Raw genomic sequence first — 26,967 nt, 5'->3', positions numbered from 1 at the left:
TGAACATTCTTAAGCAGATTCTTCTTACAGCACTTAACTACTGTGGGATTCTAACAGCAATTTTTTATTTCTTTCATTCATTCTTCGTTTATGTATTTGCCCACATCACACAGCCTGCAGGATCTTAATTCCCCAACCAGGGATCAAACCTGGGCTCCTGCACTGGGAGCGCAGAGTTCTAACCACTGGACCACCAGGGAAGTCCTTCATTTTACATTTATTATTCGGAATTTTCTGTAAAATTTTTGAAATTTTTGAAATATTTCTGAAATATTTATCCATTTTCACTTGTGTATTATTTATTCCATCATTAAATCAGTGAAGAATCATGCATATGTGTTCTGTTCTTTGGGTTACAATCCAATACAGTCGCTATTTTTTCGCCCAGATTTGACCCACTGAGAACTCTTTCAGGTTGACTATGCCCCTTTGACATGCTCCCATTCTCCTTTGTTTTGTTTTGAGCACTTTCTTACTTTCTGGCCTAGGGAATACTTCAGGCTAATCTTGTATTCTCCCTGCCTCAGTTGTAGAATCAGTCATTTCTCCAAACAGTCCTAGTTCGTTTCATTGGAAACAGTATTTTGAAACCAGGATGTGGGCACTGAAGATGTTCATTGCTGCTGGGGCACTGTGGCTTCTAGGCCTTCTTGAAGAACTAAACTAGAAAATATATGTATATATACATCACACATCTACATATGTATAAATATTAAAATAAACTCGAATTTATGCTTATATGTGAAACCAATACCACAGGTTCTGTTGTTTTGCTTAGTTTATTTTTTTTTCTTCTTTTTTTTCGGCTGTGCCACACGGCATGGGGGAAATCTTAGTTTCCTGAACAGGGATCAACCCTGTGCCTCCTGCAGTGGAACCATAGAGTCCAAACCACTGGAAGGCCAGGGAATTCCACACAGGGTTCTTTATAGTCTTTACTCTACATATTTTTAACTTTTTTCTCTGACAGTGAGAAACCTGGCTCACATAAAACACAATTAATTTATATATTTGTCCCAACCTAGTAAAAATATAAAGGATTGTTAGAATTGTTAACCTGTACTATGTGAGAAACAAATTTACCAATCAGAATATAATGTTTATATAATCTTTTGCTTTAGTTTCACAGTATCCAAACAAAACACTATTTTTAAGGTTACTTCGATCAGCTCATTTTTTTAATGAAGTGATGGCATTCGTAATACAGTTACATTTACTTGTCACAGTTTGCATCCTCTGATATCCTGGTTGATTGACTTTTTAAAAAAATCTGGAGTCAGGAAAGTTTATTTTCTGTCATATTCAGTATGGCTTGACAAATGCATACAGTCATTATCAACCACCACAGTATTAAGAAGAACATTTTCATAACCCTGAAAGTTTCGCTGTGAAGCCCTCTTGAAGGCTCTGGCTTCTTTCACTAGGCGAAATGTATTAAAGATTCAGCCATGCTGTTGTATGAACCAGTAGTTGGTCCCTCGTCTTCTAAAGCTTATGAAGAAGTGTCACACTTCCCCAGTCTACCTCATTTCAGTGCAGCACACTGTCAATGCCTCACCTAAGGCAAGTTCCACAGTATCTTCTGCCTTTTTGCCTCAGGATGTTTACTCGTATCAGGATAAGCTATTAATCAGACATGCTGGCACAGCGCAGAAGTCCCACATCCTCAAAGACATCACTCAACTCTCAATGGAGGAGAGTTAGTGGATCAATAGCCCACTCTCCTAGTCCTTCAGTGGTTTAACCCTGAGGAGCATTCTACATATTTCTTCAAAGGTCCCAGTGGGTCTGAGTTCGTATTTCCCAGTACAGTATCCAGCTTCATAATGTACATACTATTGGTTTTCCTCTCTTCTTTGAAACTCTCTATTGCTTCAATTATGCTTCCCAGGTTAATCTCGTAAATAAACTATCTCACCCAGTCCTTGTGTCTTCTGGAACATTCTTTCCCCAGACAGCCCCATGGTTCACCCCCTCATCTACTTGAGATGTTTAATAACCATTTCTCCTGAGAGAGATCGTCTCTTACCACTCTATTTTAAATTGCAAGCCTTATCTCCCTTCCTTGATTTATTTAATAGGACTTATGACCATCTAACTTATAACCACACACACACTGTGTGTGTGTGATTAATTTCAATTAGAATACAATTAGGCTCAACTAAGTGTTTACCTAGTGGCTCAGCTAGTAAAGAATCTTCCTGCAATGCAGGAGACCTGAGTTCGATCCCTGTGTTGGGAAGATCTCCTGGAGAAGGGAAAGGCTACCCACTCCAGGATTCTGGTCTGGAAAATTCCATGGACTATATAGTCCACGGGGTCTCAAAGAGTTGGACAGGACTGAGTGACTTTCACTTTCACTTTAGGCTCAATTAATGCAGTGGTTTTAGTCAACTTTTTAAACTGTTATGTCCCTAGAATGTAAAACACTCTTTGCGCATAGTAGGCACTCAACAGAAATACACTGAATAAATTAATTTTTCAAGCAGTTGATTTTATTCCATATAAGAACCAACTTTCTATTTTAAAAACTCTAAAAGCTTCACTGACCTTCAAAATTGAATGACACCAAACACCAAAGGTCAAATGACTCTATCATGCAAATTACACAAAATATTTCCATACTTAGCATGAAGTTTGACTGAATCCTCTGAGTTGCCTTTGAAGTCTAAGATATTATATTATAAACAATAGAAGACTATACTATAGTATACAAATTTGGTATGGAACCAATATTATTTTTCCTTGTAATAGTTCACATGAAACCAAATCTGGCAATTATATATCATGCATCTGGTTATCCTATTTAATGATTCCAAACATAATATCACCTATACAACAAACATGGATATTGGGAAGAATTTTTTTAATCCTTTACTTTCAGTCTCATTTTCATTATTTTTTTTCCCTAAATCTTTTTATAAGAAAGGAAAGTAATTCTTGGTGTCCTTGAGCAGAAATTAAAATTTCTTTCAGAATATTTTTATTACCTGGACACTGGATAAAGGACCACTCATAGTTCTTCTCTTTAGGACAAAGACTGGTATCAAGAAGCATCTCATTATTAAGCATTCCAACAAGCTTCATTGGTCCCCGGGAAGACCCTTCAATGCAGTGTCCTCTTCCAGTATTACTAGGATCGTTGCACCAGCCACACCCAGGTTGTTCCAAACACTGGCCACAGGTCCTCAATCCAGAACAATTTTGGGCTGCATGGCAGGAACATTATTAACAAACATGTTACATGACTTTATATTCAACTGGAATTGCAAGCTAATGGAAAAATAAATATGATCTGGAAAAAGACAGTAAAGGGTCATTTATGGTTAATGTAAACATTTTTTTTTGTAATAATAAGAAGCAGCAATTACTTCAAGAGCAAATAAAGCATACATCATGAATAAAGAAGAGATGAATGGACTGGCATTGAGAAAAATGAAGTCAGCATTCACACACTTCTGAGAACTGTGCCAGTACTAGGACCTTTTGGGAACTGATGCAGGCGCCCATAGACCACACTTACCATCGTCTATAATATAGAGCGGTGTTAGCTCTTCTTGTGCCCAGGAAGTGCCTCTAAGGAAAAACTCTGCATCTGCCTGTGAACGTCCACTCTAAGTCATGTTTACCCACAGCCTGAGATAGCTGACCCCAGCATGGACAATGGTCTCCTTAAGGGTCCAAGATAACTAGCATTTGCCTGATATGCATTGTTTAAAAGTAATTTCACTCAAAGAGCCAAACTGAACGGGAATATGGAAACTGGATACTCTGCCTCAGCAGGCAACCAGCAGGACAGTTCCTCTCTGACTTCCAGGGCTGCAGAATATTATCTCACTGAAGCTCAACCTTTTTTTGTTTAACTGATATCTAGACTATGAGCCTCAACAAAGCCCATGAACACCGTGATGCCTTTCCCAAGGATGAACATATTACCACCTGCCATCATATTCACAATAGTTGCTATGTGATGTTTTGAATTTTTACTTCCAAGTCATAATACCCTGTATCAGGCTGAGGTTTTTTAAATTAGTCTCACTGATTTTTTTTTTTTTTTTGCTATAAAAGGCACATATCGTCTTGGGAATTGTTTATCCATAGAAGACAGCGCATAAGCACAAAGTACCATGAATGGCCTTCTAGTCACATGCTAGAAGAACCTCAGAGAGAAGGAAAAAACAAGGCAGACTCTGGCCGTCTCAGTTTCATTTTTGTTGTGGTAATAACTTAATTTTTACTCAGTTGTTTAATATTACTGGAAAGAGGAATGCTCCTCAGTTCAGTCGCTCAGTCGTGTCCGACTCTTTGCGACCCCATGAATTGCAGCACACCAGGCCTCCCTGTCCATCACCACCTCCTGGAGTTGCAAATAAGAACAGCATAAGCTTCTCAGCAAACAAACAGGAACTCAATACTGTAGACCATGCAGGGATAATAGAATATTGGATTAAAGAATTCATCAATTACAGTATGATTTGTTGTTGTAAATTTTTTCAGTGCTGAGCATTTCAGGGACTAGATGTAAGAAAGTGAAGAATGACTACCATCTCCCATATTTCCTTAATAATAAATTTAAAAGGAAGAGTATTCTTTGAGTCATTGAACACAAGTGATTAATGTTAACCCTGTAGATAAATAATTCAATGACATGAACATATTTCGTTCTGAAAATTTTTTTCAGCAGTACACAGCGTTAAATGGCACTTCATTTAAAACATCCTTAGATAACTGAACCTTTCACATATTACAATACTCCTCCTTAGACTTTTTACTGTGAAATATTTCTCTTTTATCTGTGATTGTAGCTAGCCCACAGTACCGCTGACTAGATTATTCTGTCTTCAAACCTATATTGGGTTGGTATGAAACCAATGGGAAATAATGTTAAACATCAAATTAGCTATGCTAGCTTAACATTCTAATTATTTACTGTCATATGATAAACTGAAGTAAATCTTTACTAGTTCTCATCCAGAATAAATCTAGACTTTATATTTATAGTCTATAGATATCTCTGAGGAAAATAAAATTTATTTTAGGATTAACTTTTTAAGTAAAAGAACCAATCAAATTTCTTAAAGAAACATAATGTACAATATCTGCCTACAACTGGGGAGACCTGGGTTCAATCCCTGGGTTGGGAAGATCACCTGGAGAAGGGCATGGCAACCTGCTCCAGTATTCTTGTCTGGAGAATCCCCATGAACAGAGGAGCCTAGCAGGCCCAGTCCATGGGGTTGCGAACAGTCGGACATGACTGAGAGATTAAGCACAGCAAGTGCATTCTCAAACACAGCCTATCTGCTCTGTTGCTTTTCAAACAGCTGGGTAAATCTTAGACTGAAGAATCCTGCCTTTCTTGCATTGACTGAATGACAAACTAATAATGGTCTGTTTATTAGAATTTATGCTTTAAAAATGAGTTACAAAATGTCATATTTAGAGCAACATTCTACTCTCCTATTTTTTTTAGATGTAAAATTATTACAGAAATTAATATTGGTTTAGTTCTTGCTCAAGAGTGGAGAGCAATGTGCACGCTGAAAAATTAGCAGAATATTCATTCCTTGTAGTGGTAACTGAAAAACTGAAAGACTCTAATGATTTTTATTTCCTTATAGAAAACAATAATATGGGAAAGTTTTTGTAGGCTGTGCTATTTTGACTAAATTATGGCTAGAATGGAGACTATGTATGAGCTATAAGTAATCAAAGCAATCATTTTTTTACTTTTTAAATTTATTTTTGGCTTTTTGAAAAATTAACTTTTATAATATTCAATATGGTTTATGAAATGTGTAAGAATTTGAAAAATCAATCTGTAACAAGTTATATTACCAAATGATAACTGGAGACTTCTGGTTTCCAGTCTAGCATGGAAGGAGTTTAGAAGTCACCACTCCATCTTAACAAAAAGAAAAATCAGCCACAAACTGAAAAATCAACAACTCTTCTTAGATCCATCAGACAAGTGAGGTCACAGGGCAAACAACAGCATCCATAATTGGAGAGAGGGCAGAATATTAGAAAATCATGACTCAGTAGCATGGAAACATCTTCAGGACCCAGTGCTGGGGTAAGATAACTTGAACTACTGAATTGCTGGAATCTCAGTGTGGACAACTCTAAGGCTTCATATCTCCAGGGAAACCCAGTTACGGGAGGAGCCTTGACATTTTTGTCAGTGTGACCTTCAGGAGCCCTAACAGGTCCTCACAGTTAATATTGAAGAAAAACCCCATTGTGCTTTTGGCAATGGGAGGGGAAAAGGAACTATTCTGAAATATGCCAGAGCACTATTCTTAATAAGTCTGGAGAAACTGTTTAACAGAGACTAAACTGCTGGGGTTTTATCAGAGCATAAATGAACCAGTTAAAGGGAAATAACCAACTCTAGCCTGTTCTAGTCTTTCATGTAGGGAAAGAGAAATAAACAACTCCAGCTCCCTCCAGCTATCCTGTACCACCTGAGAGAGGGAAAAAAGAAAAAAAGAAAAAACACACAAAAAACTGGGATGTACTAGTGAAGTGAAGTTCACAGAACAGCACAGAGCACAGGCCCACACACCACAAGACTGAGACCTAAGCACAGGACTGCAGAAGACTTCCCTCCCCCAAATCCTACTACATTACTAAAAGCCTACTTACAACAGTTTCTTTTACCCATATTTTGTATCTGACTATCAAGAAAAAAACTACAGGGAATACCAAAAGGCAGAACACACAGAAGAGACAGAGTAATAAGCATCAGACCAGACAGGGCAGGGATGCTGGAATTATCAGATCAGGAATTTAGAACAATTATGATAAATATGCCGAAGGTTCAAAAAAATATGCTAAAGGCTCTAACAGAAAAAAGTAGACAGCATGCAAGAAGGGATAGGCAATATAAGCACAACTACATAACTCTTAGAATATCAAAGATAAGAAAATCCAAATGACCTTGGGTCTGGTGATGATGTTTCAGTCTAACACCAAAAGCACAATTTATGAAAGAAACAAATGATGAATTTGACTTTGCCAAATTTTAAATCTCTGCACTGCAAAAGATAATGTCAAAAGAATGTAAAGACAAGCCAGAAAGTGGAAGAAAATATTTGCAAAAAACACATCTGATAAAGGGTTGGATTTCAAAATATATAAAGAATATTCAAAATGATAATAAGAAAACAACAAACTCAATTTTTTAAAATAGACAAGGAAGTGGGGAGGAACAAGATGGATACATGAGATTAAGGGATACAAACTACACTGAAAAAAATCGATAAGTAACAAGACTATACTTATTCTTGTATAAGTATATATAAGAAATATAGTCAGCACAGGGAAATACAGTCATTATTCTATAAAAACTTTAAATGGAGTATAAACAACAAAAACACTGAATCACTATGCTATACACCTGAAATGAACATAATACAGTAATCAACTATACTTCAATAAAAAAAAATTTTTCATATGCAAAAGACCTGAACAGACACCTCACCAAACAAGATATATACAGATGCCAAATATCAAAAGATGATCCACATAATTTATGATTAGAGAATTGAGTACTAAAACAATAAGATATCATTATAAACCTAATGCTGCTTTTGTTGTTTAGTTGCTAAGTCGTCCGACTGTTTATGACCTCCTCTGTATTTCCATTCCCCTTATTAGTTTAGACCCTCATGATTCCTCTTCTCTTCTACTGCTGATGGATGTTACAGATTACCTAAAATGGAATGTGTTATTGTTTGTTGTTTAGCCACTAAGTCGTGTCTAACTCTTGCAATCTCATGGACTGTAGCCTGCCAGGCTCCTCTGTCCATGGGATGTCCCAGGCAAGAAAACTGGAGGGATTTCCTTCTCCAGGGGACCTTCCCAATCTAGTGATGAAATCTGCATCTCCTGCATTCACAGATGGGTTCTTTACTACTGATCCAGCAGCGAAACCCCTATAAACCTATTGGAATGGCCAAAATCCAAAACACTGACACCTCCAAATACTCACAAGTGTATAAAATGTGAAGAAAGAGGAACTATTGTTCATTACTGGTGGGATTACAAAACACAGCTACTTTGAAAGACAATTTGGTGGCTTGTTTCCCATTTACAAAGAAAAATTTCCTTCAAGTTTCATTTACTAAGAAAAAAACTTCAAATGATAACTGAAGACAACCTTCTAAAAGCAATATAAAGCTTCAGTTCAGTCACTCAGTCGTGTCTGACTCTTTGTGACCCCATGAATTGCAGCACACCAGGCCTCCCTGTCCATTACCTACTCCTGGAGTTCACCCAAACTCATGTCCATCGAGGCGGTGATGCCATCCAGCCATCTCATCCTCAGTTGTCCCCTTCTCCTCCTGCCCCCAATCCCTCCCAGCATCAGAGTCTTTTCCAATGAGTCAACTCTCCTCATGAGGTGGCCAAAGTATTGGAGTTTCAGCTTTAGCATCATTCCTTCCAAAGAACATCCAGGACTGATCTTTAGAATGGACTGGCTGGATCTCCTTGCAGTCCAAGGGACTCTCAAGAGTCTTCAACGCCACAGTTCAAAAGCACCAATTCTTCGGCGCTCAGTCCAACTCTCACATCCATACATGATCACTGGAAAAACCAAAGCCTTGACTGGATGCACCTTTGTTTGTTGACAAACTAATGTCTCTGCTTTTTAATATGCTGTCGAAGTTGGTCATAACTTTCCTTCCAAGGAGTAAGCGTCTCTTAATTTCATGGCTGCAATCACCTGCAGTGATTTTGGAGGCCAGAAAAATAAAGTCTCACACTGTTTCCACTGTTTCCCCATCTACTTCCCATAAAGTGATGGGACCAAATGACATGATCTTCGTTTTCTGAATGTTGAACTTTAAGCCAACTTTTTCACTCTCCACTTTCACTTTCATCAAGAGGCTTTTTAGTTCCTCTTCACTTTCTGCCATAAGCGTGGTGTCATCTGCATATCTGAAGTTATTGAGATTTCTCCCAGCAATCTTGATTCCAGCTTGTGCTTCTTCCAGCCCAGCATTTCTCATGGTGTACTCTGCATATTAGTTAAATAAGCAGGGTAACAGTATACAACCTTGACGTACTCCTTTTCCTATTTGGAACCAGTCTGTTGTTCCATGTCCAGTTCTTACTGTTGTTTCCTGACCTGCATATAGGTTTCTCAAGAGGCAGACCAGGTGGTCTGGTATTCCCATCTCTTTCAGAATTTTCCACAGTTTATTGTGATGCACAGTCAAAGGCTTTGGCATAGTCAATAAAGCAGAAACAGATATTTTTCTGGAACTCTCTTGCTTTTTGCATGATCGAGTGGATGTTGGCAATTTGATCTCTGGTTCCTCTGCCTTTTCTAAAACCAGCTTGAACATCTGGAAGTTCATGGTTCACGTATTGCTGAAGCCTGGCTTGGAGAATTTTGAGCATTACTTTACTAGCGTGTGAGCTTAGACCATTTCTAATACTGTTCTGTTTATAACTGTAAAAATGGTTGTGAAGACTTACTACTGTCAAAGGTTTGGTGAATAACTAGAAACATATAGCACAAAAAGATAATATAAATCCATTACATATAATTCATATTTAAAAAATGCAATGTTAAAGGCAAAGCATGACAAAGCTATTGCTCAGCAGCTAACATTTTGAAACAGTAACACGACTGCTAAAAGCACTTGGATCTTGAGCAAGGATATCATCTTCATTCCTAGTCTCTATTTTATTTTCTGACATTTCCTCACTGCTCAGTAAAGGTTTGTTAGTTAAAAACATGGAAAGGAATTAAATGTAATACAGAAGGAGTTTGTGTTCATAAGGAGGGGGTCACTGCCAGGTAAATGCTACTTTCAAGGAACACAAGGGCTCCTTGAGGCAAGGTAAAATGCCCCCTCTTTCCCACAAGGATGCACAGGATGTACAATTTTAAAAGTTATGGAACAAAAACAAATGTGATTAGACATCACCAGCTCAAATGAGCTATATACAGCCACAGGGAAGGCAAATGTGACAACAGATATAACAGTGAAAGAAAAGACCTATAGATATAGAAAATCTAGCAGACTAGACTAACTGTTCAAGGAACAAATGGCAGAAGTAGAAAATAAGACTCTAGAACAATCAAGAAAACAAAAGAAGCAAAACATCAAAAATCAAGAATGCCAAACTGGAAAAGACTTTGATGCTGGGAGGGATTGGGGGCAGGAGGAGAAGGGGATTACAGAGGATGAGATGGCTGGATGGCATCACTGACTCGATGGACATGAATCTGAGTGAACTCCAGGAGTTGGTGATAGACAGGGAGGCCTAGTGTGTTGCGATTCATGGGGTCGCAAAGAGTCGGACATGACTGAGCGACTGAACTGAACTGAACTGAACTGAAAGCGGGTCTAAAGAACTGATCCATGCATGCCTAGCTAACAATCTCACCAACAGTAGTTATCATCATTTGGTTTATCTGTGGTCAAACTGAAGTTCTTATCTGTGTTAAAATAGTTAATCATTTTTAATTTACCTTTCAAAAAATGTAGCTTCAGTCTTTACAATGGGATTACAAGGTTCTCAAAAATTCACTTTAAATAGATAAAAAGCTCCAGATTTTAGAAAACATAAAATAGGAAAAATATTTGAACCTCATTTAACAAACAACAACATGGAAAGTACAAATGAATTTAAGACATACTAAACTTCTACAAGGATCAAAATGGCAGAATGGAGCACACCTCCCCCCACAAACAAAACAGAAACAGACCTACAAGTGGGACAATTTTCACAGAAAACCAACTGGAAACTGGCAAGAGGTCTCTTATTCAGCCAAAGCTGTAAGAAAAGATAAAAACACTAATTTGAAAAGATAAACGCACCCCAATGTTTACAGCAACACTATTTACAATAGCCAAGACATGGAAACAATCAATTCAAGTGCCCATCAACAGATGACTGGCTTAAAAAGATGTTGTGTGCAAAAATAAACTCAGAATGGATTACAGACTTAAATATAAGGCCAGAAACTATAAATCCCTTAGAGGAAAACATAGGCACTACACTCTGTGACATAAATCACAGCAAAATCCTCTTTGACCCACTCTCTAGTACACTGGAAATAAAATCAAAAATAAACAAATGAGACCTAATTAAACACAAAAGCCTTTGTACAGCAAAGGAAACAATAAACAAGATTAAAAGACAACCCTTAGAATGGGAGAAAACAATTGAAACTGACAAAGGATTAATATCAGAAAAAAAACTGCCCAATCAAAAAATGGGTAGAAGACCTAACTGACATTTCTCCAAAGATATACAGATGACCAATAAACATGAAAAGATGCTCAACAACACTAATTATTAGAAAAATGCAAATCAAAACTACAATGAAGTATCACCTCATACCAGTCAATATAGTCATCATCAAAAGAAATCTACAAACTACAAGTATTAGAGAGGATATGGAGAAAAGGGAATCCTCCTATACTGTTGGTAGGAATGCAAACTAATGAAGCCATTATGGAGAACAGTGTGGAGATTTCTTTAAAAAGTAGAAATAAAATCTACCATATGAAACAGCAATCACACTACTGGACATATACCCTGAGAAAGCCACAATTTCAAAAGACATATATATCTCAGTGTTCACTGCAGCACTATTTACAATACCCAGAACACTGAAGCAACCTAGATGTCCATCTACAGATGACTGGATAAAGAAAATGTGGTACATATATACAGTGGAGTATTAATCAGCCATAAAAAAAAGAATGAATTTGAATCAGTTCTAGTGAGGCGGATGAACCTAGAGTCTGCTATACAGAGTGAAGTAAGTCAGAAAGAGAAAAACAAATGTCATATAATAACACACATATGTAGAATCTAAAAATATGGTATTGATGAACCTATTTGCTGGGAAAGAATGAAGACACAGATGTAGAGAAGAGACTTGAGGACACAGTGGGGGAAGGAAAGAGTGGGGCGAATGGAGAAAACAGCATCAACATGTATACACTATAGTGTATAAAACAGATAGCTGTTGAGAAGTTACTATATAATGCAGGGAGCTCAGCCTGGTGCTCTGTGATGCTAGAGGGGTGGGATGGGGGAAGGGGAGAGAGACTCAAGGAGGAGGTATGTATGTATGATTATGGCTAATGCACGTTGTTGTACACAGACGCCAACACAACCACTGTAAAGCAATCTTCCTCCAACTAAAAAATAAATTAAAAAAAGATGTGTGTGTATAGAATGGAATATTACTTATCCACAAAAAAGAATGAAATACTGCCATTTGCAGTAACATAATGGACATAGAGATTATCCTAGTAAGTGAAGGAAGTTAGAGAAAGATAAATATTATGTATCACATATACAGAGAACCTTAAAATAATTAATCTATACACAAAACAGAAACAGAATCACAGATCTATAAAATAGACATGATCACTGAAGAGCAAAGGGAGGGTAAGGATGGGGGACTAAATTAAGAGTACAGGACTAACAGATAAAAACTACTATACACAAAATAGATAAGCAACAGGATTTACTATATAGCACAGGAAACCATATTCAATTATTTTTTAAATAACCTATAATGGAATATAATCTGAAAAAGGAATGTATATATATATATACATATGTATATGTGTGTATATATATATATCTGAATCTATACACTTTTCTATACACTTGAAACTAATACAATATTGTAAATAAACTATATTACAATAAAAAATGCAAAAACAAGAGCTGTTAAGATATACCCAGAAATTCCAACAACTGTTTTAAGATTTCCAATAAGAGTAAAGAGAAGAAAACAATCTATGACATTAAGGAATATTCTTAGCAAATGAAGAAAGAAAATACTCTTCAGATTTAAAAAGCCAATAAGAACCCATTTTTGAAACTCACATCAGTTACTGGAAACTGAATGAATGATAAATTGCAAAATTCTGAATGCCAGGGATAAACAGAAAAGTTTTTAAAGCTCTCCAAAAAAGAGGAAAAAAAAGATGTCTTATAAAGGAAAGAATATTTGACTGGTATGAAAATTCTAACCCAAAACACCAAATGCTAGATATTCTAAGGAAGGAAATATTTAGAACTCTACACCCAGGTATTTTATCATTCAAGTGAATATGAAAAAATGCGAAGATTCAAAAGGTTTACTTCGTGCTAAGTCACTTCAGTCATGTCTGAGTCTTTGCGAACCCATGGACTGCAGCCTGGCAGCCTCCTCTGTCCATGGGATTCTCCAGGCAAGAAAACTGAAGTGGGTTGCCGCGCCCTCATCCAGGGGATCTTCTTGACCCAGGGATCAAACCTGTGTTTCTCACATCTAATCTGCATCGGCAGGAGGGCTCCTTACCACCAGTGCCACCCGGGAAGCCCAAAAGGCTTACTAACCAACAATTTATTTGGAAAGAATTACTGAAGATTATTTTCCAGAAGACAAACAAATGAGAAGGAAAGAATGGAATATAAGAAAGATTTGTGAACAGAGAAGACAACTTAGACAACTCTAAATAATTTTTAGAAAGTTCTTAAAATTTTAAGAGCTTGGAGACTTTCCAAGTACCTTTTCCCCTACCTTTTAGACTTCTTTTCATTGTGAAATATAACACAGCTACAGAGAACTACATAAAGAAAAATGTGAGATTAAGAAATTATTGTAAATGAATATTCTGTGCCTGCATTCAGTCTGGAAGCAGAACATTGCCCCCCTACCCTTTTCCTAATCAGCACCTCTAATCTTTCCCAGCAGCATCCACTAGCCAACATTTATAAAAACCTTACCCAACAGTTCTACCTAAAAAATTCATTCCTAAATGATACAGCATAGTTTTGCCGAACTTTATCTAAATGGGTCATACATACATAATCTTTTGTGCCAGGCATCTTTCACTAAACATTGATATTTGTGGAGAAACAAAAGCAGCAATTAAGGCAGGAAAGGCTGAGCAATGTCTCAACTCCCCACAAGTACCCAGGGCTGGTATTCAACTCTCTTGGGGAGCCGGTTCCTAGTTATAAGACATTTTCTGTGACAGCAAGACCATTTTATGTCTGCAACAAACCCACTGCTACAGTCTTGATCAAGTATATTCCTATTCTTTATCAAAATTCCTAAAAAAGGAGAGCAACAGGGAGCTCAATACACACATGCCCAGCCATCCCATCCTAGGAACACCTCTCTACTTGATACCAAGAGCCTGGGAGGATAAATGAACACAACAGCTGCTGCCTGCAAGTTCTAGTCTACATGGTAGCAATTACCCCTTTGTCTCTCTTTAAGCAACAGTGGTGCCCAACATGGAACAAATATGGATTTGGCTAGGTCCCAAGGAGAAGAAAGGGCTTCCCAGGTGGCACTAATGGTAAAGAATCCACCTGCCAATGCAGGAAACAAGAGACTCAGATTCAATCCCTGAGTCGGGAAGATCCCCTGGAGGAGAAAAATGGCAACCCACTCCAAGATTCTTGCCTGGGAAATCCCATGGACAAAGGAGTCAGGAGGGCTAGACCATGGGATCGCAACATGACTTAGCAACTAACCAACAACACTACATACCACCATTGTGAGGATATCCTCATCAAAAAATGCTTAACTTGAATCTAACCATAAGGAAACAATTAGGCAAATCCAAATTAGGAAACCTGCAGAGCAACTGGTGTAAATTCTTTTAAAAATCACACTTGGGAAAAAAAGAAGACACGGTAAGTGTGCTAGATTAAAGGATACTAAAGAAACACAGTGAAGCAATATATGATTCTTTTGAAGGAGCACTTTCATGAAGTATTCCACTGTCTTCAATACACACTCAGAGTTTGGGGGAGCACAAACATGGCAAAATGTTAAAGGCTAAGAAAATTACTGAATTCAAAATGACGGTATAATGTAAATCAGGGGCTTGTAGCATTAAGAGGCTTTAAAACTAGTTTTTAATTGTAAATAGCAATTGTTAATGGTAGTATAGTGTTAATCGCTCAGTCATGTCCAACGTTTCGCGGCCCCACAAACTGTAGCCCGCCAGGCTCCTCTGTCCATGGGATTCTCCAGGCAAGAATACTGGAGTGGATTGCCTGTCCCTTCTCCGGAGGATCTTCACGACCCAGGGATTGAACCTGAGTCTCCTGCATTGCAGGCAGATGCTCTACCTTCTGAGCTAAAAGGAAGGTCTAGCAACAGCATTTTTTTCTCATTTTTTTTTTATTAAACTTCCTCAAACATTCAATGTCTCAGCCCATCACAGAAAGGGGATTTATGTTGCAGTTAAACAAAAAGTGACTCTAGAGAAACACTTACGAGAGCAGGTGGCAGTCTGCCACTCCAGACACTGCCCATATGGAAAGGAGATTATGTAGGCGTTGGAGTCAACACACCGCTTGGTGCTGCTACACCACATACACTCCATGCCGTTGCTCGTACAGTTGGAACACGACGTCCTTAAAGAGCAGGGCTTTTTGCACGGCCTCGCATTTTGATTTGGACTAACTGGAATAAATTAACAAAAGATAATTATTTTCTTTATTAACTGCTTTTTGGACACAAGGATGTGAGTTTTGTTCATTTTGTTGTTGTTTAGGGAAGGTTTCAATGAAGCCAAGTTTGGAATAAATATTAGGGTCAAAATTATACAAGGTAAAATGAGAATGAAGATGGCATGTCAATACTGCTTAAATTTATTATCTGCTTTGAAATTTATAATACCCTGGAAAATTTTAATCCTTTACAAAGTACACAAAATTGTATAACTTAAATTTGTTTAATAGCAATGTACTACATGACTTAGGGTTTTGTTTCTATTGGCTAGATAATATGTACACTTATCATTATTTGCTTTTCAAGCTAGCCATACTTCTATTAATATAAACATTCCATACCTTATAAAAGCAATTAACAATATAATTTACTATAAAAATTTAACATAAAGCATAATCTTTATCATACCTATTTGTATTGCTATGTTTTAAATGTTAGTAAGGATGTGGAGAAATTGTACCCTGTACACTACTTCTAGGAATGGTAAAATGGTGATGCTTCTGTAGCAAACAGTATGGCAAGTCCTCAAAAAATTAAACACAGGATTATCATATGATATAGCAATTCCACTTCTGGCTATATACACAAAGACATGAAAGCAGGAGCTGAAACAGTTATTTGTACCCATCTTCACAGCATCATTATTCACTATAGTCAACAGGTAGAAGCAACAAGTGTCCACCAATGTATGAAGAGGTAAAGAAAATGTGGACTATAAACACAATGGATAAACATTCAGGTTTAAAAAGGAATGATATTCTGACACATACTACAAGATGGGTGGACGTGGAAAACATTATTCTGAAAGGAAATAAGCCAGTCACAAATGGACAAATACCTCATGATTCCACTTATATGAGATACTTAGCAGTGGGGTTAGGGAGGGGTGAATTGGGAGTTATTGCATCATGGATATGGAGATATAGTTTGGGAAGATGAAAAAGTTCTGGAGATGGATAGTGTTGATAGATTAACAACAATGTGGATGTACTTAATGACACTGAACTCGACACTTAAAAATGATTTAGAAATCTCAATCATATCTCAAAACCATTGAACGAAAAAAATGGCTAAAATTGTAAGTTTGACATTATGTATATTTCACTGCAATACAAAATATAATATTTAAAAAGAGGAAAGAATTCAGTACTCCTTTCTCACTTAAGAAAACTCCATTTCAAAGGATAGAACAGAAATGTTTCTTTTCACTTGCCAACTAAAATAGGTCTATAGGATTAAAATGATTCTAAATTTGTTGCTAATCTTAACAATTAATCTTTCTTACAAAAACTATTATTATAAAAGCAAAACACAGTAAAAAATTAAGAACAGATTGTTACTAGAGCATCACTATTTTAACCAAGAAATAAAGATTGTATAAAACAATACAATTCTATTACTTTACAAGTTAATGCTGAGGTCACTAACAGTAAGTGAGGAAAGTGGACAGAGATAAAATTTACACAGAAATCAGCATCATTAAAAGATGGTGGTGACAGTTACTTCAGGCCTATGTAGGATCACAGGCTGCAAGAGGGATGTGGGAAGAAGAGTTGGAAATATAAATTACATCTTTAAAGAAACATTAGTTTACAGGACTACTTACCAACAGGTTTTTCACAGACAAGCCCATCTGCCATAGACGTGCAAGGATTAGCTTTTAAGCCTGCCACTGCAGCCCTTTCTAGATATGCACAGAACCCAGAATCATTAGGTTCACCAGGAAGCCACTGTAGTGTTGTATTTGTAAATGGAGACATGTCTTCCCATCCCCAGTAGGATATATTGATCTTGCGTAAGCCTACCCAAGGTGATACTTTCTGTAAACAACAGCAAAAGCAACATTTTTTAAAAAGTGAGATGTAAAAATCCTGTGTCACATTCCTTAGCAAACAGTTCATTATCTTTAAAAATTACATTTTAAAATATATCATAGTACCTTTCTAATAACATCTAATACCAAGGGAAATTAACAATCTAGGACATCTTGTAAAATGATGCATAATAGAATACTATGTTTAAACTATACATTAGTGACATGACTCAGGTCATTTATTTAGCCTTTGTGAACCTCAGTTTCCTATGCTATAAAATGGGGTTATCTGATATACATACCTATCTTATGAAATGCATGCATGCATGCTAAGTTACTCCAGTCATGTCTGACTCTGTGCAACCCTATGGAGAACAGCCCACCAGGATCGTCTGTCCACAGGATTCTCCAGGCAAGAATACTGGAGTGGGTTGCCATTTCCTTCTCCACTTATAAGAATAGATCATTTTTAAAAACAACATACTGTATTGCTACTGTTGTTACTGGTATTTCTGCTGCAGCTGCTATTACTACTGCTGCCATCAATCTAATGAGTTATGGAGTTAAGAATCTAAAGCTCAAGTGCCATTATATGCACTGTAAGAAAATAGAAAACAAAACCATGAACAGGAATAAAGGCTGAGTGAAGACTTCACAATAGGGTCACAAAGAGACAAAGAAGTGCCTCTCTTCCAGATCAGACCTCTACTAGTACAGTAGGACTTAAGTGCAGTTTTAGATAAAATTAGTCATCTACTTTCATTATTAAAGAGATCAAGAAATAAATAATAAAGATCTTTGACCCTGTTGCCTAAAATTTAATTAACAGAGGTTGATAAATGCCACCAAAGTAAATATTCTTAACACTCTCAGCAATACTTCAAAAGCAGCTTAAAAACAAAATATATTCTGTATTTATACATTTTAATCATTCCTAAATTATTTTAATAATTCTAATGAGACTGACAAAATAATGATATATTCTTGTGCTAAGCTACTCTCCTCACAAAATCTTTTTAGATTGCAAACATCTCTTTTTCTTGTCTTGTTTCTGCTTACAGTTATACATCTCTTTTTGAGATTTTAACTTTCATTTTTTGTAGCTTAACTGAGGTATAATTGATAAATGAAAATTATACATATATAAGGTGTATGGTATGGCATATTTGTTAGGCATATGTGTTTCACATTGTAAATTATCACATCAAGGTAATTAACGTTACCTATCACCTCATATAACTGTGTGTGTGTGTGTGTGTGTGTGTGTGTGTGTGTGTGGTAAGAACATATAAGATCTACTCTCTTAACAAATTTCAAGTTTACAATATAGTATTAACTACAGTCAACTGTCCTATACACTAGATCTCCAGAACTTACTGTCCTGCATAACTGAAACTTTGTATCCTCTGATCTACATCTAAACATTTCTCCTATACCCAACCCCTGGCAACCTTTATTCTATCTGCTTTTATGAGCTCAACCATTTTAGATTCCACATATAAATGAGAACACCTAGTAGTTGTCTAAGTCTAGCTTATTTTACATAGCATGAATGTGTCTCCAGGTCCATCCACGTTGTTAAAAACAGAAATTCCTGATTTTTTTAAGTCTGAATAAAATTATACGTGTGTGTGCATATATATATATGCACATAAATATTTATGTTTGTATATTTTCTTTATCCATCCATGTATCCATTCATGAACACTTAAGCTGTGTCCATAACTTGGCTATTTGGAAGTGCAGATATCTCTTCAAGATAGTGATTTAATTTCCTTAGGATATAGAACTGGGCTTCCCTCGTGGCTCAGATGGTATAGAATCCACCTGCAATGCGGGAGACCTGGGTTCGATCTCTGGGTTGGGAAGATCTCCTGGAGGAGGGCATGGCAACCCACTCCAGTATTCTTGCCTGGAGAATCCCCATGAACAGAGGAGCCTGGAGGGCTACAGTCCGTGGAGTCGCAAAGAGTCGGACATGATTGAGCTACTAAGCACAGCACAGGATATATAACTAGGTGTGGCACTGTTGGACCATATGATATTTTTAATTTGGTGGTGGGGGGACTCCATGCTCTTTTCCAAATTGACTATACCAGTTGTATTCCCACCAACAGTATATAAGGATTCCTTTTCCCCACATTGTTGCCAATATTTGTTATCTCTTGTCTTTTGGACAATAGCCTTTCCAACAAATGTGAGTTGATATCTCAGTTGGTTTTGATTCACACTTCCCTGATGTTTAGCGATGCTGAACTTTTTATAATATACTTAATGGCCATTGGTATGTCTTCTTTGAAAAATATCTACTTATGTCCTTTGCCTGTTTTTTAACTGGGTATATTTGTGTGTGTGTGTGTGTGTGTGTGTGTGTGTATGTGTGTTGAGATGCTTGAGTGCCTTATATATTTTGGACAATAACTCTTTATTAGATACATGGTTTACAAACATTTTCTCCCATTCCTCAGGTTGTCTCTGTATTCTGATGATTATTTCCTTTGCTATGCAGAAGCTTATTAGTTTGACACAATCTCATTTGCTCTTGTCTGTGCTTTTGGGCTCATATTCAAAAAAATCACTGCCCTGACCAATGTCAACAAGACTTTTCTGCATGTTTGCCTCTGGAAATTTTAGTTTCAAGTCTTAAAGTTTAAGTCTTTATTTTGAATTGGCTTTTGCATATGGTATGAGAAAAAGACTCCACTTTCATTCTTCTGCATAAGAATATCCAAAATCATTTATTGAAGAGATTGTCCTTTTCCCATCCTGTATTCTTGACACCTTTGGCAATCATCAATTGATCATAAATGCATGGATTTATTTAGGGCTATTATAATGTGTCTTGGTGAAGATCTTTTTATGTTCAATCTGCTTGAGGTTCTTTGGGATTAATGGCTCTGGATGTTCATTTCCTCCTCCATATTAGGGAAGTTTCCCGTCATTATATCTTTAAATGAGCTTTTGAACTCCCATAAAGCATACATTGATTCCTTACAGTCTACAATAAGTTCCCTAGGCTTTCTTCACTTTTTTTTCATTCTCTTTTTTTGAACTCTAGGTAATTTCAAATGACTTGTATTTGAGCTTGCTGACTCTTTATTCTGCCTGTTAAGAGTCTGCTATTGAAGTTCTGTGTGGAATTATCAGTTCAGTCATTGCGTTCTTCAGCCCCATTAATTACTCTTGGGTTCTTTTTTTATGATCTCTATGTCTCTGCTGAACCACTCAATTAACTCTTCTTTCATATACTGTTCTCCTAATATTGTTAGGCTGTTTATCTGTGTTTTCTTATAATTCACTGAGCTTCTTTCATTGGTTACTTTGAATTCTTTGTCAGGCAGTTTGTAGATCTCCATTTCTTTTGAGTCAGTTATTGTTTAGTTGCTAAGTCATGTCCAACTCTTTGCAACCCCAGGGACTGTAGCCCTCCAGTCTCCTCGTATCCATGGGATTTTCTAGGCAAGAACAGTGGAGTACGTGGCCATTTCCTTCTCCAAGGGATTTTCTCAACCCAGGAGTCAAACCCACGTCTCCTGCAAGCAGGACGTGGCAAGCAGACTCCTGAAGCTGAGCCGCTAAAGCCCCACACGTGCTTCACTTTGTTCTTTGGTAACATCATGTTTCCCTGATTTTTCATGATTCCTATGGCCTTGCATTGGTGAATGCACATTAGAAGAAGTAATCACCTCTTCCAGTCTCTACAGACTGGCTTCAGTAGCGAAAGCCTTTCTCCAGTCATCCTATCTAGGGATTCTGGCAGTCTGCGTGGTGGGGTCTGCGGCAAGCTTACTGTTGAAGTCCTCAAATGGGCTGTCCCCTTGAGGACAGCCTAGGCCATGGAATTCGGTAAGCAGGCCTAGAATTTGGATCCAGAGGACCTCTCTGGTGCCTGGGTTCAGAGGGACAAGCCTGGATCCTGGGTCCACTGGAGTGGGTCTGGAGTTTAGGTCTGCATAGACAGACTCAGAACCAAGGGCTCCACAAGGGCAAGCCTGGAACCAGAGCCTGAGTGCAGGCCTGGATCCGAGGTCTGAAGGGGTCACTATGGCACAGAGGTCCACTGGAATAGGGCTGGTGGTGACTGAGTACAAAGTGGTGGGCCTGGAATCTAGTCCACAGTGCCAAGCGAGGAAATTCAGTCCACAGGGGTCAGTCTGGGGCCTGGATCTGCGGGAGCCACCCAGAAGCATGGATCCACAGGGCTTACCTGGCACTGAAGCAGGCCTTGAGCCTAAATCCACTGGGGCCAGTCTGGTGCTGGAGCAAGCTGGGCACCTGGGCCCACAAGTATGGTCCTAAGGCTGCAGGGGCTAGCCTGGTGCCAGGGTCCACTGGGACAAGCCTGGCCCTGAGTCTGTGAGAAAGGTGTGATACCTGTGTCCATGGGGGAGGGCCTGAAGCCTGAGTCCACTGGAATGAGCCTGACCCTTGTTTTGCAGAGGCCAGCCCAAGGGAGGACGTGGATCGTAGGTTTCCTAGAGCCCAGGAATATGTGGGAGCTGGCCTGGACGATAGGTCTGTGGGTACCAGTCTGCAGTCTGAGGCCACAGGAGCCAGTTTAGCACTGGGGTGTGCTTGGCGCCTGGGTTCACGGGGAAAATCCACACACTGGGGTTCATTAGAGCAGAGCTGGGGGGTGGGGACCACAGCAAAACAAGTGCTCATTTCATCCTCTTTCCCCTTTTCAGGGGGTATTTCTCACTAAGCTTCACTGCACTGTGGAGACTTAGGGGAAGGATGAGGCAGGTAATGTGGAACTGTCCTTTCGACCATTTTTAATCAGTCTTTTCTTATTTCTGTGTTCCCTCTGCCATCTCTGATGCTATAACCTCTCGCCTGGACTCCTGAGCTTCTGGAAAGGTATTTTGTGTATAGGTAATTTGTTAAATCAGTGTTTCTGGGAGGGAATGAGTACCAGAAATTTCCATTTTACCAAACTGCTAACATCATTCCAAAACATTCCCACTTAAATACACATAATAATATATTTATGTTTGAAGTTATCAAGTTAATAATATTATATTATAATGTGAAGTGGTTTCAAAACGCCACATCATCTCTTTTTTATATTACCGTGTGTCAGGGTAGAGAAAAACATGTTCCTCCACCTGGGTCTTTGACAATATATAAGTAAGATATATTAATTCAGTATTTATTCTAAATATGTTGTACAAATGGTCCTTGAGAGCTTCTAAAGAACTTGTAGACCTTGAAATTTATACAGTGTACAAATATAATGATTTTTACACGTAAATACTCAACAAATATTTCTTAAATAAAATTAAAGTATTATTAACATTCATTAGGGGCTTCCCAGGTGGTTCAATGATAAAGAATCCACCGGCCAAGCAAGAGACACAAGTTCAGTCCCTGGGTCAGGAAGATCCCCTGGAGAAGGAAAGAGCAACCCACTCCATTATTCTTGCCTGGGAAATCCCATGGACAGAGAAGCCTGGTGGGCTATAGTCTATAGGGTCGCAAGAGTCAGACACAACTTAATGACTAAAGAACAACAAACATTCATTAGAACAGATCTCATATCACCCAGCAGAGTACTGTACATATCATAGGTAGACAAGAAATTTTGCTAAACAAGGCCAGTAGGACAGAGATAGTTATTTTCTAACATTCAGTTTTTGACACAGAGATAATAAACAATGTTTTCTAATTATAAAAACACACATGCTGCTTCGTCTTGTGACCATCATATATTTCATACATTATTCTCAACATATTTTGATAACAAAAAAGCTATAATATTTTTATAGTTCTTGATAATAACAGCAGGAATCAATCCAACATAGATATTTCAGATTAATGACTGTGCTTTACATTATAGCAACTCTGTCTGTGTTTCCAAACTGCCTATATAAAGACAAGTTGTTGAAAATGAAACATTTTTCTCTAAATCGTCATGATAAGAATCTGTAAGGAAGAAGAGAAGAGCAGGAAAATAAGCAGTTGATAAAATATTTAAAGTAACTATTACCCAGTAAATGAGCTGGACAGGCAGTTGAGAAACAAAATTACTATATTATGAAAATTTACTCCAGCACACCGTAAATCACTGCAACCTTTCATTAGCCACTGCCAATAAGTAAATGATCATTTGACCCATGGTATCTCTTTAAAGTGCATGAATTTGTCAATCTCCATTTATGATGGAAGGGTTATCTTAAGTTTATACAACTGCAATGACTCAGGGTATAATTCACTTTCTATAATGATACGTTTAATGCAATGTCACCTTGCAGAAAATTCCACCTTTGAAATTTTGCTAAACTTCATATTTCTAATGAAACAAAATATTTATTTACAGAGAAGGATAGTCCACAAACTACTGAATCTAAGTTCATCATATATTCAACTTAATTGTTGGTCTAATCTTTATGATTTATAAACATAAGCAAGAAAAACTAAGCAACTTAGAGAAGAAGTCTTGAAATATGAAGCTTCTAAAATAGCACTTGAGATTATAATGTAAAAACTAAGAATAACATAAACAAAGGAAAAAGCAGTTGAGTTCTAAAGCCAAACACTGTGCTTGTTTGTGCTTGTGCTCAATTGCTCAGCTATGTCAGACTCCGCAACCCCATAAACTGTAGCCTGCCAAGCTCCTCTGTCCATGGGATTATCCCATCAAGAATCCTATAGTGGGTTGCCTTTTCCTTCTCCAGGGGAACTTTCTGGTCCAAGGCTTGAACTCATCTTCTGCAGCTCCTTCACTGGCAGGCAGATTCTTTATCACTGAGCCACCTGGGAAGCCCAAAGCCAAACAGAAGTACTTTTCTAAAATTCAAAAAAATGTAGAACTACCAATAAGAAGCTCTTTGTAAGTTAAATATATTCAGTAGAAAGAATGTCCGAATATTCACTGATAACTACCCCTCAATTCTGTAATGAAAACAATGAAGCTCTTGCTAGTACAAAAATGTAAATAGATTTTAAATTATGTTGTATGCTCCATATGACCAAAAACAAAACTTTACAAATACTACTTTGTTGCATTTTTCTAAAATGTTTTTAAAAATCAGTAGATCTCTCCTACATGATACCATGTGCATCTTATCCTCAACTATAAGGCTAGTAGCTCTCAAACAAGACAAAAAACAAAAACAGAGGTATTTCTCTGAATCCTTATAAATATCTTTATGTACTACGGCCAACTCCAAGTCTTGCAACAACTAACTAGGGTATTACTTTAGGAAACTCCTTAAGTTGACATTACATGTCAGATATCTATCCTCTAACTGCATATATCGCCCTGTGTGCATTTATCGTTGCAATTATCACACTTTGGTATAATTGGGTTGGTCTTTCTCCTCTGAAAGCTCTTTGACAACAGTGATTGTTTTAATCTCTATATTCTCAGCAAGCCGTAGACTGCCAAGTACACTGAGGGTGCTCATACTAAACGAATGAAGATTAGCCCATCCTTTCCCGAAAAATAGCTGTAGTTCACACAAAAATGGTTTAATAATACAAATTGAATTATTATAGTTTTTCTTTACCCTATTTATATCAACCATTTAATATATTTGTTTGACAACCAAGTATCATATTATAACGCCCATGTAAAATTTTTGAATATTTATAAAAACTAAGGATATATTACTTTGCCGACAAAGGTCCGTCTAGTCAAAGCTATGGTTTTTCCAGTAGTCATGTATGGATGTGAGACTTGGACCATAAAGAAAGCTGAGCACCAAAGAACTGATGCTTTTGAACTGTGCTGCTGGAGAAGACTCTTGAGAGTCCCTTGGACTGCAAGGTGATCCAACCAGTCCATCCTAAAGGAATTCAGTCCTGAATATTCATTGGAAGGATTGATGCTGAAGCTAAAACTCCCATACTCTGACCACCTGATGTGAAGAACTGACTCATTGGAAAAGACCCTGATGCTGGGAAAGATTGAAGGCAGGAGGAGAAGGGGATTACAGAGGATGATATGGTTGGATGGCATCACTGACTCAGTGGACATGAGTCTGAGCAAGCTTTGGGAGTTGGTGATGCACAGGGAAGCCTGGCATGCTGCAGTCCATGGGATCACAAAGAGTCAGACACGACTGAGTGACTGAACTGAACTCAAGGATATAAATGATCAATTTCACTAATGAAAGGGAAGACTTTAGACTCTGTACAGATATAAAATGTCATTAGAAATTAAATTATCCATATCAATACTTATGAGAAACACATATGTTAATACCACCACAAAAACTGTGGTAGGGAGTAACAGTGAATTGAATATTCATACAAACACTTCAAAAGGGTATGTGCTTAAGTCCCTCTAATTTGTTTAATATTTATACAAAACTGTTAAGTCACTTTTTAAAACTCAGATGCTTATTCCCTTGTTATTAGCAAAAGGAAAATCCATAAAATATATTCATATGCTTTAACATAAGTCAGGAATGTTCTTAAGAGGAAAAAGATCCTAGTATAATTAATGGAGATGGGGGGAAGGCTTTGTAAAATGGAAAAAATTAAAACATCAGTTTGGGGTAAATATTTTTCTATAGACAATATCTATATTAACTCTTCACTGAATAAATTCATTTAGTTACCTAAAAATTCATTATCTGATTAATGATTCCTGGAAATAGTAGTAATAGCAATAGTGGAAACATACAAAAATAACAACCTTAAAAATGCAAACAATAATAATCATAAGTAAACACTTAAATAAAATTTATATTCTTCACATACAACATCTCACTTATTTCTCACAATAAACATTAGTTCAGTTCAGTTCAGTCGCTCAGTCATGTCCAGCTCTCTGTGACCCCATGGATTGCAGCACGCCAGGCCTTCCTGTCCATCACCAACTTCTGGAATTTACTCAAACTCATGTCCATTGAGTTGGTGATGCCAACCAACCATCTCATTCTCTGTCGTCCCCTTTTCTCCTCCTGCCTTTGATCTTTCCCAGCATCAGCGTCTTTTCAAATGAGTCAGTTCTTCACATAAGGTGGCCAAAGTATTGCAGTTTCAGCTTCAGCATCAGTCCTTCCAATGAATATTCAGGACAGTAGCAAATAACTATCCCAGGTTACAGATGAGAAACATAGGGCTGTGGAAGTTAACTTGCTACTACGTTGTAGCGAAAAGCAGCATTTCCAGATTGCCTGCTTTCCATCAGTTTGATACTTAAGGCATCATTTGTCCTCAGTGTTGTTTAAAAATCAGCTATATCAAAAATGTATCCCTTAACTGTTTCAACGGCAAGCAATTGGTAATATATGTTCTGAAAAGTTTTCAAACCAAAACCATCTCCACTGCACTGTACCAAAAGACTCCTTGCCCAAATAAATGTCATAACCTCAGCTCAAAATAAATCATTGAAATCTAACACCAATATCTGAATTATTGTCATACCTCCATTAGTGAAAGTTGCTCAGTCATGTCTGATTCTTTGTGACCCCCTGGACTGTATACAATCCATGGAATTCTCCAGGCCAGAATACTGGAGTGGGTAGCCTTTCCCTTCTCCAGGGAATCTTCCCAACTCAGGGATCGAACTCATGTCTCCCTCATTACAGGCAGATTCTTTACCAGCTGATCCACCAGGGAAGCCCCAAAATATTGGAGTGGGTAGCCTATCTCTTCTCCAGGGGATCCTCCCGACCCAGGAATCGAACTGGCC

The 26,967-nt window shown here is 37.6% G+C and overlaps 1 protein-coding gene across 3 annotated transcripts in view; it reads right to left on the bottom strand.

Annotated features, from left to right (window-relative positions):
- ATRNL1 (attractin like 1) overlaps nucleotides 1–26,967 on the bottom strand; it is an 809,337-nt gene that overhangs the window by 595,858 nt on the left and 186,512 nt on the right. For all 3 annotated transcript variants that reach the window (XM_069567614.1, XM_069567615.1, XM_069567616.1), the window contains exons 16-18: nucleotides 17,115–17,328; nucleotides 15,272–15,460; nucleotides 2,991–3,209 (exon numbers count right to left, since the gene is read on the bottom strand). In XM_069567614.1, coding sequence (XP_069423715.1) covers nucleotides 2,991–3,209; nucleotides 15,272–15,460; nucleotides 17,115–17,328 — 622 coding nt within the window. The remainder of the gene's footprint in view (nucleotides 1–2,990; nucleotides 3,210–15,271; nucleotides 15,461–17,114; nucleotides 17,329–26,967) is intronic.

Source organism: Ovis canadensis, chromosome 22 (genome assembly GCF_042477335.2).
Source record: "Ovis canadensis isolate MfBH-ARS-UI-01 breed Bighorn chromosome 22, ARS-UI_OviCan_v2, whole genome shotgun sequence".
NCBI lineage: Eukaryota > Metazoa > Chordata > Mammalia > Artiodactyla > Bovidae > Ovis > Ovis canadensis.
This window is presented reverse-complemented; position numbering and strand designations above follow the sequence as displayed.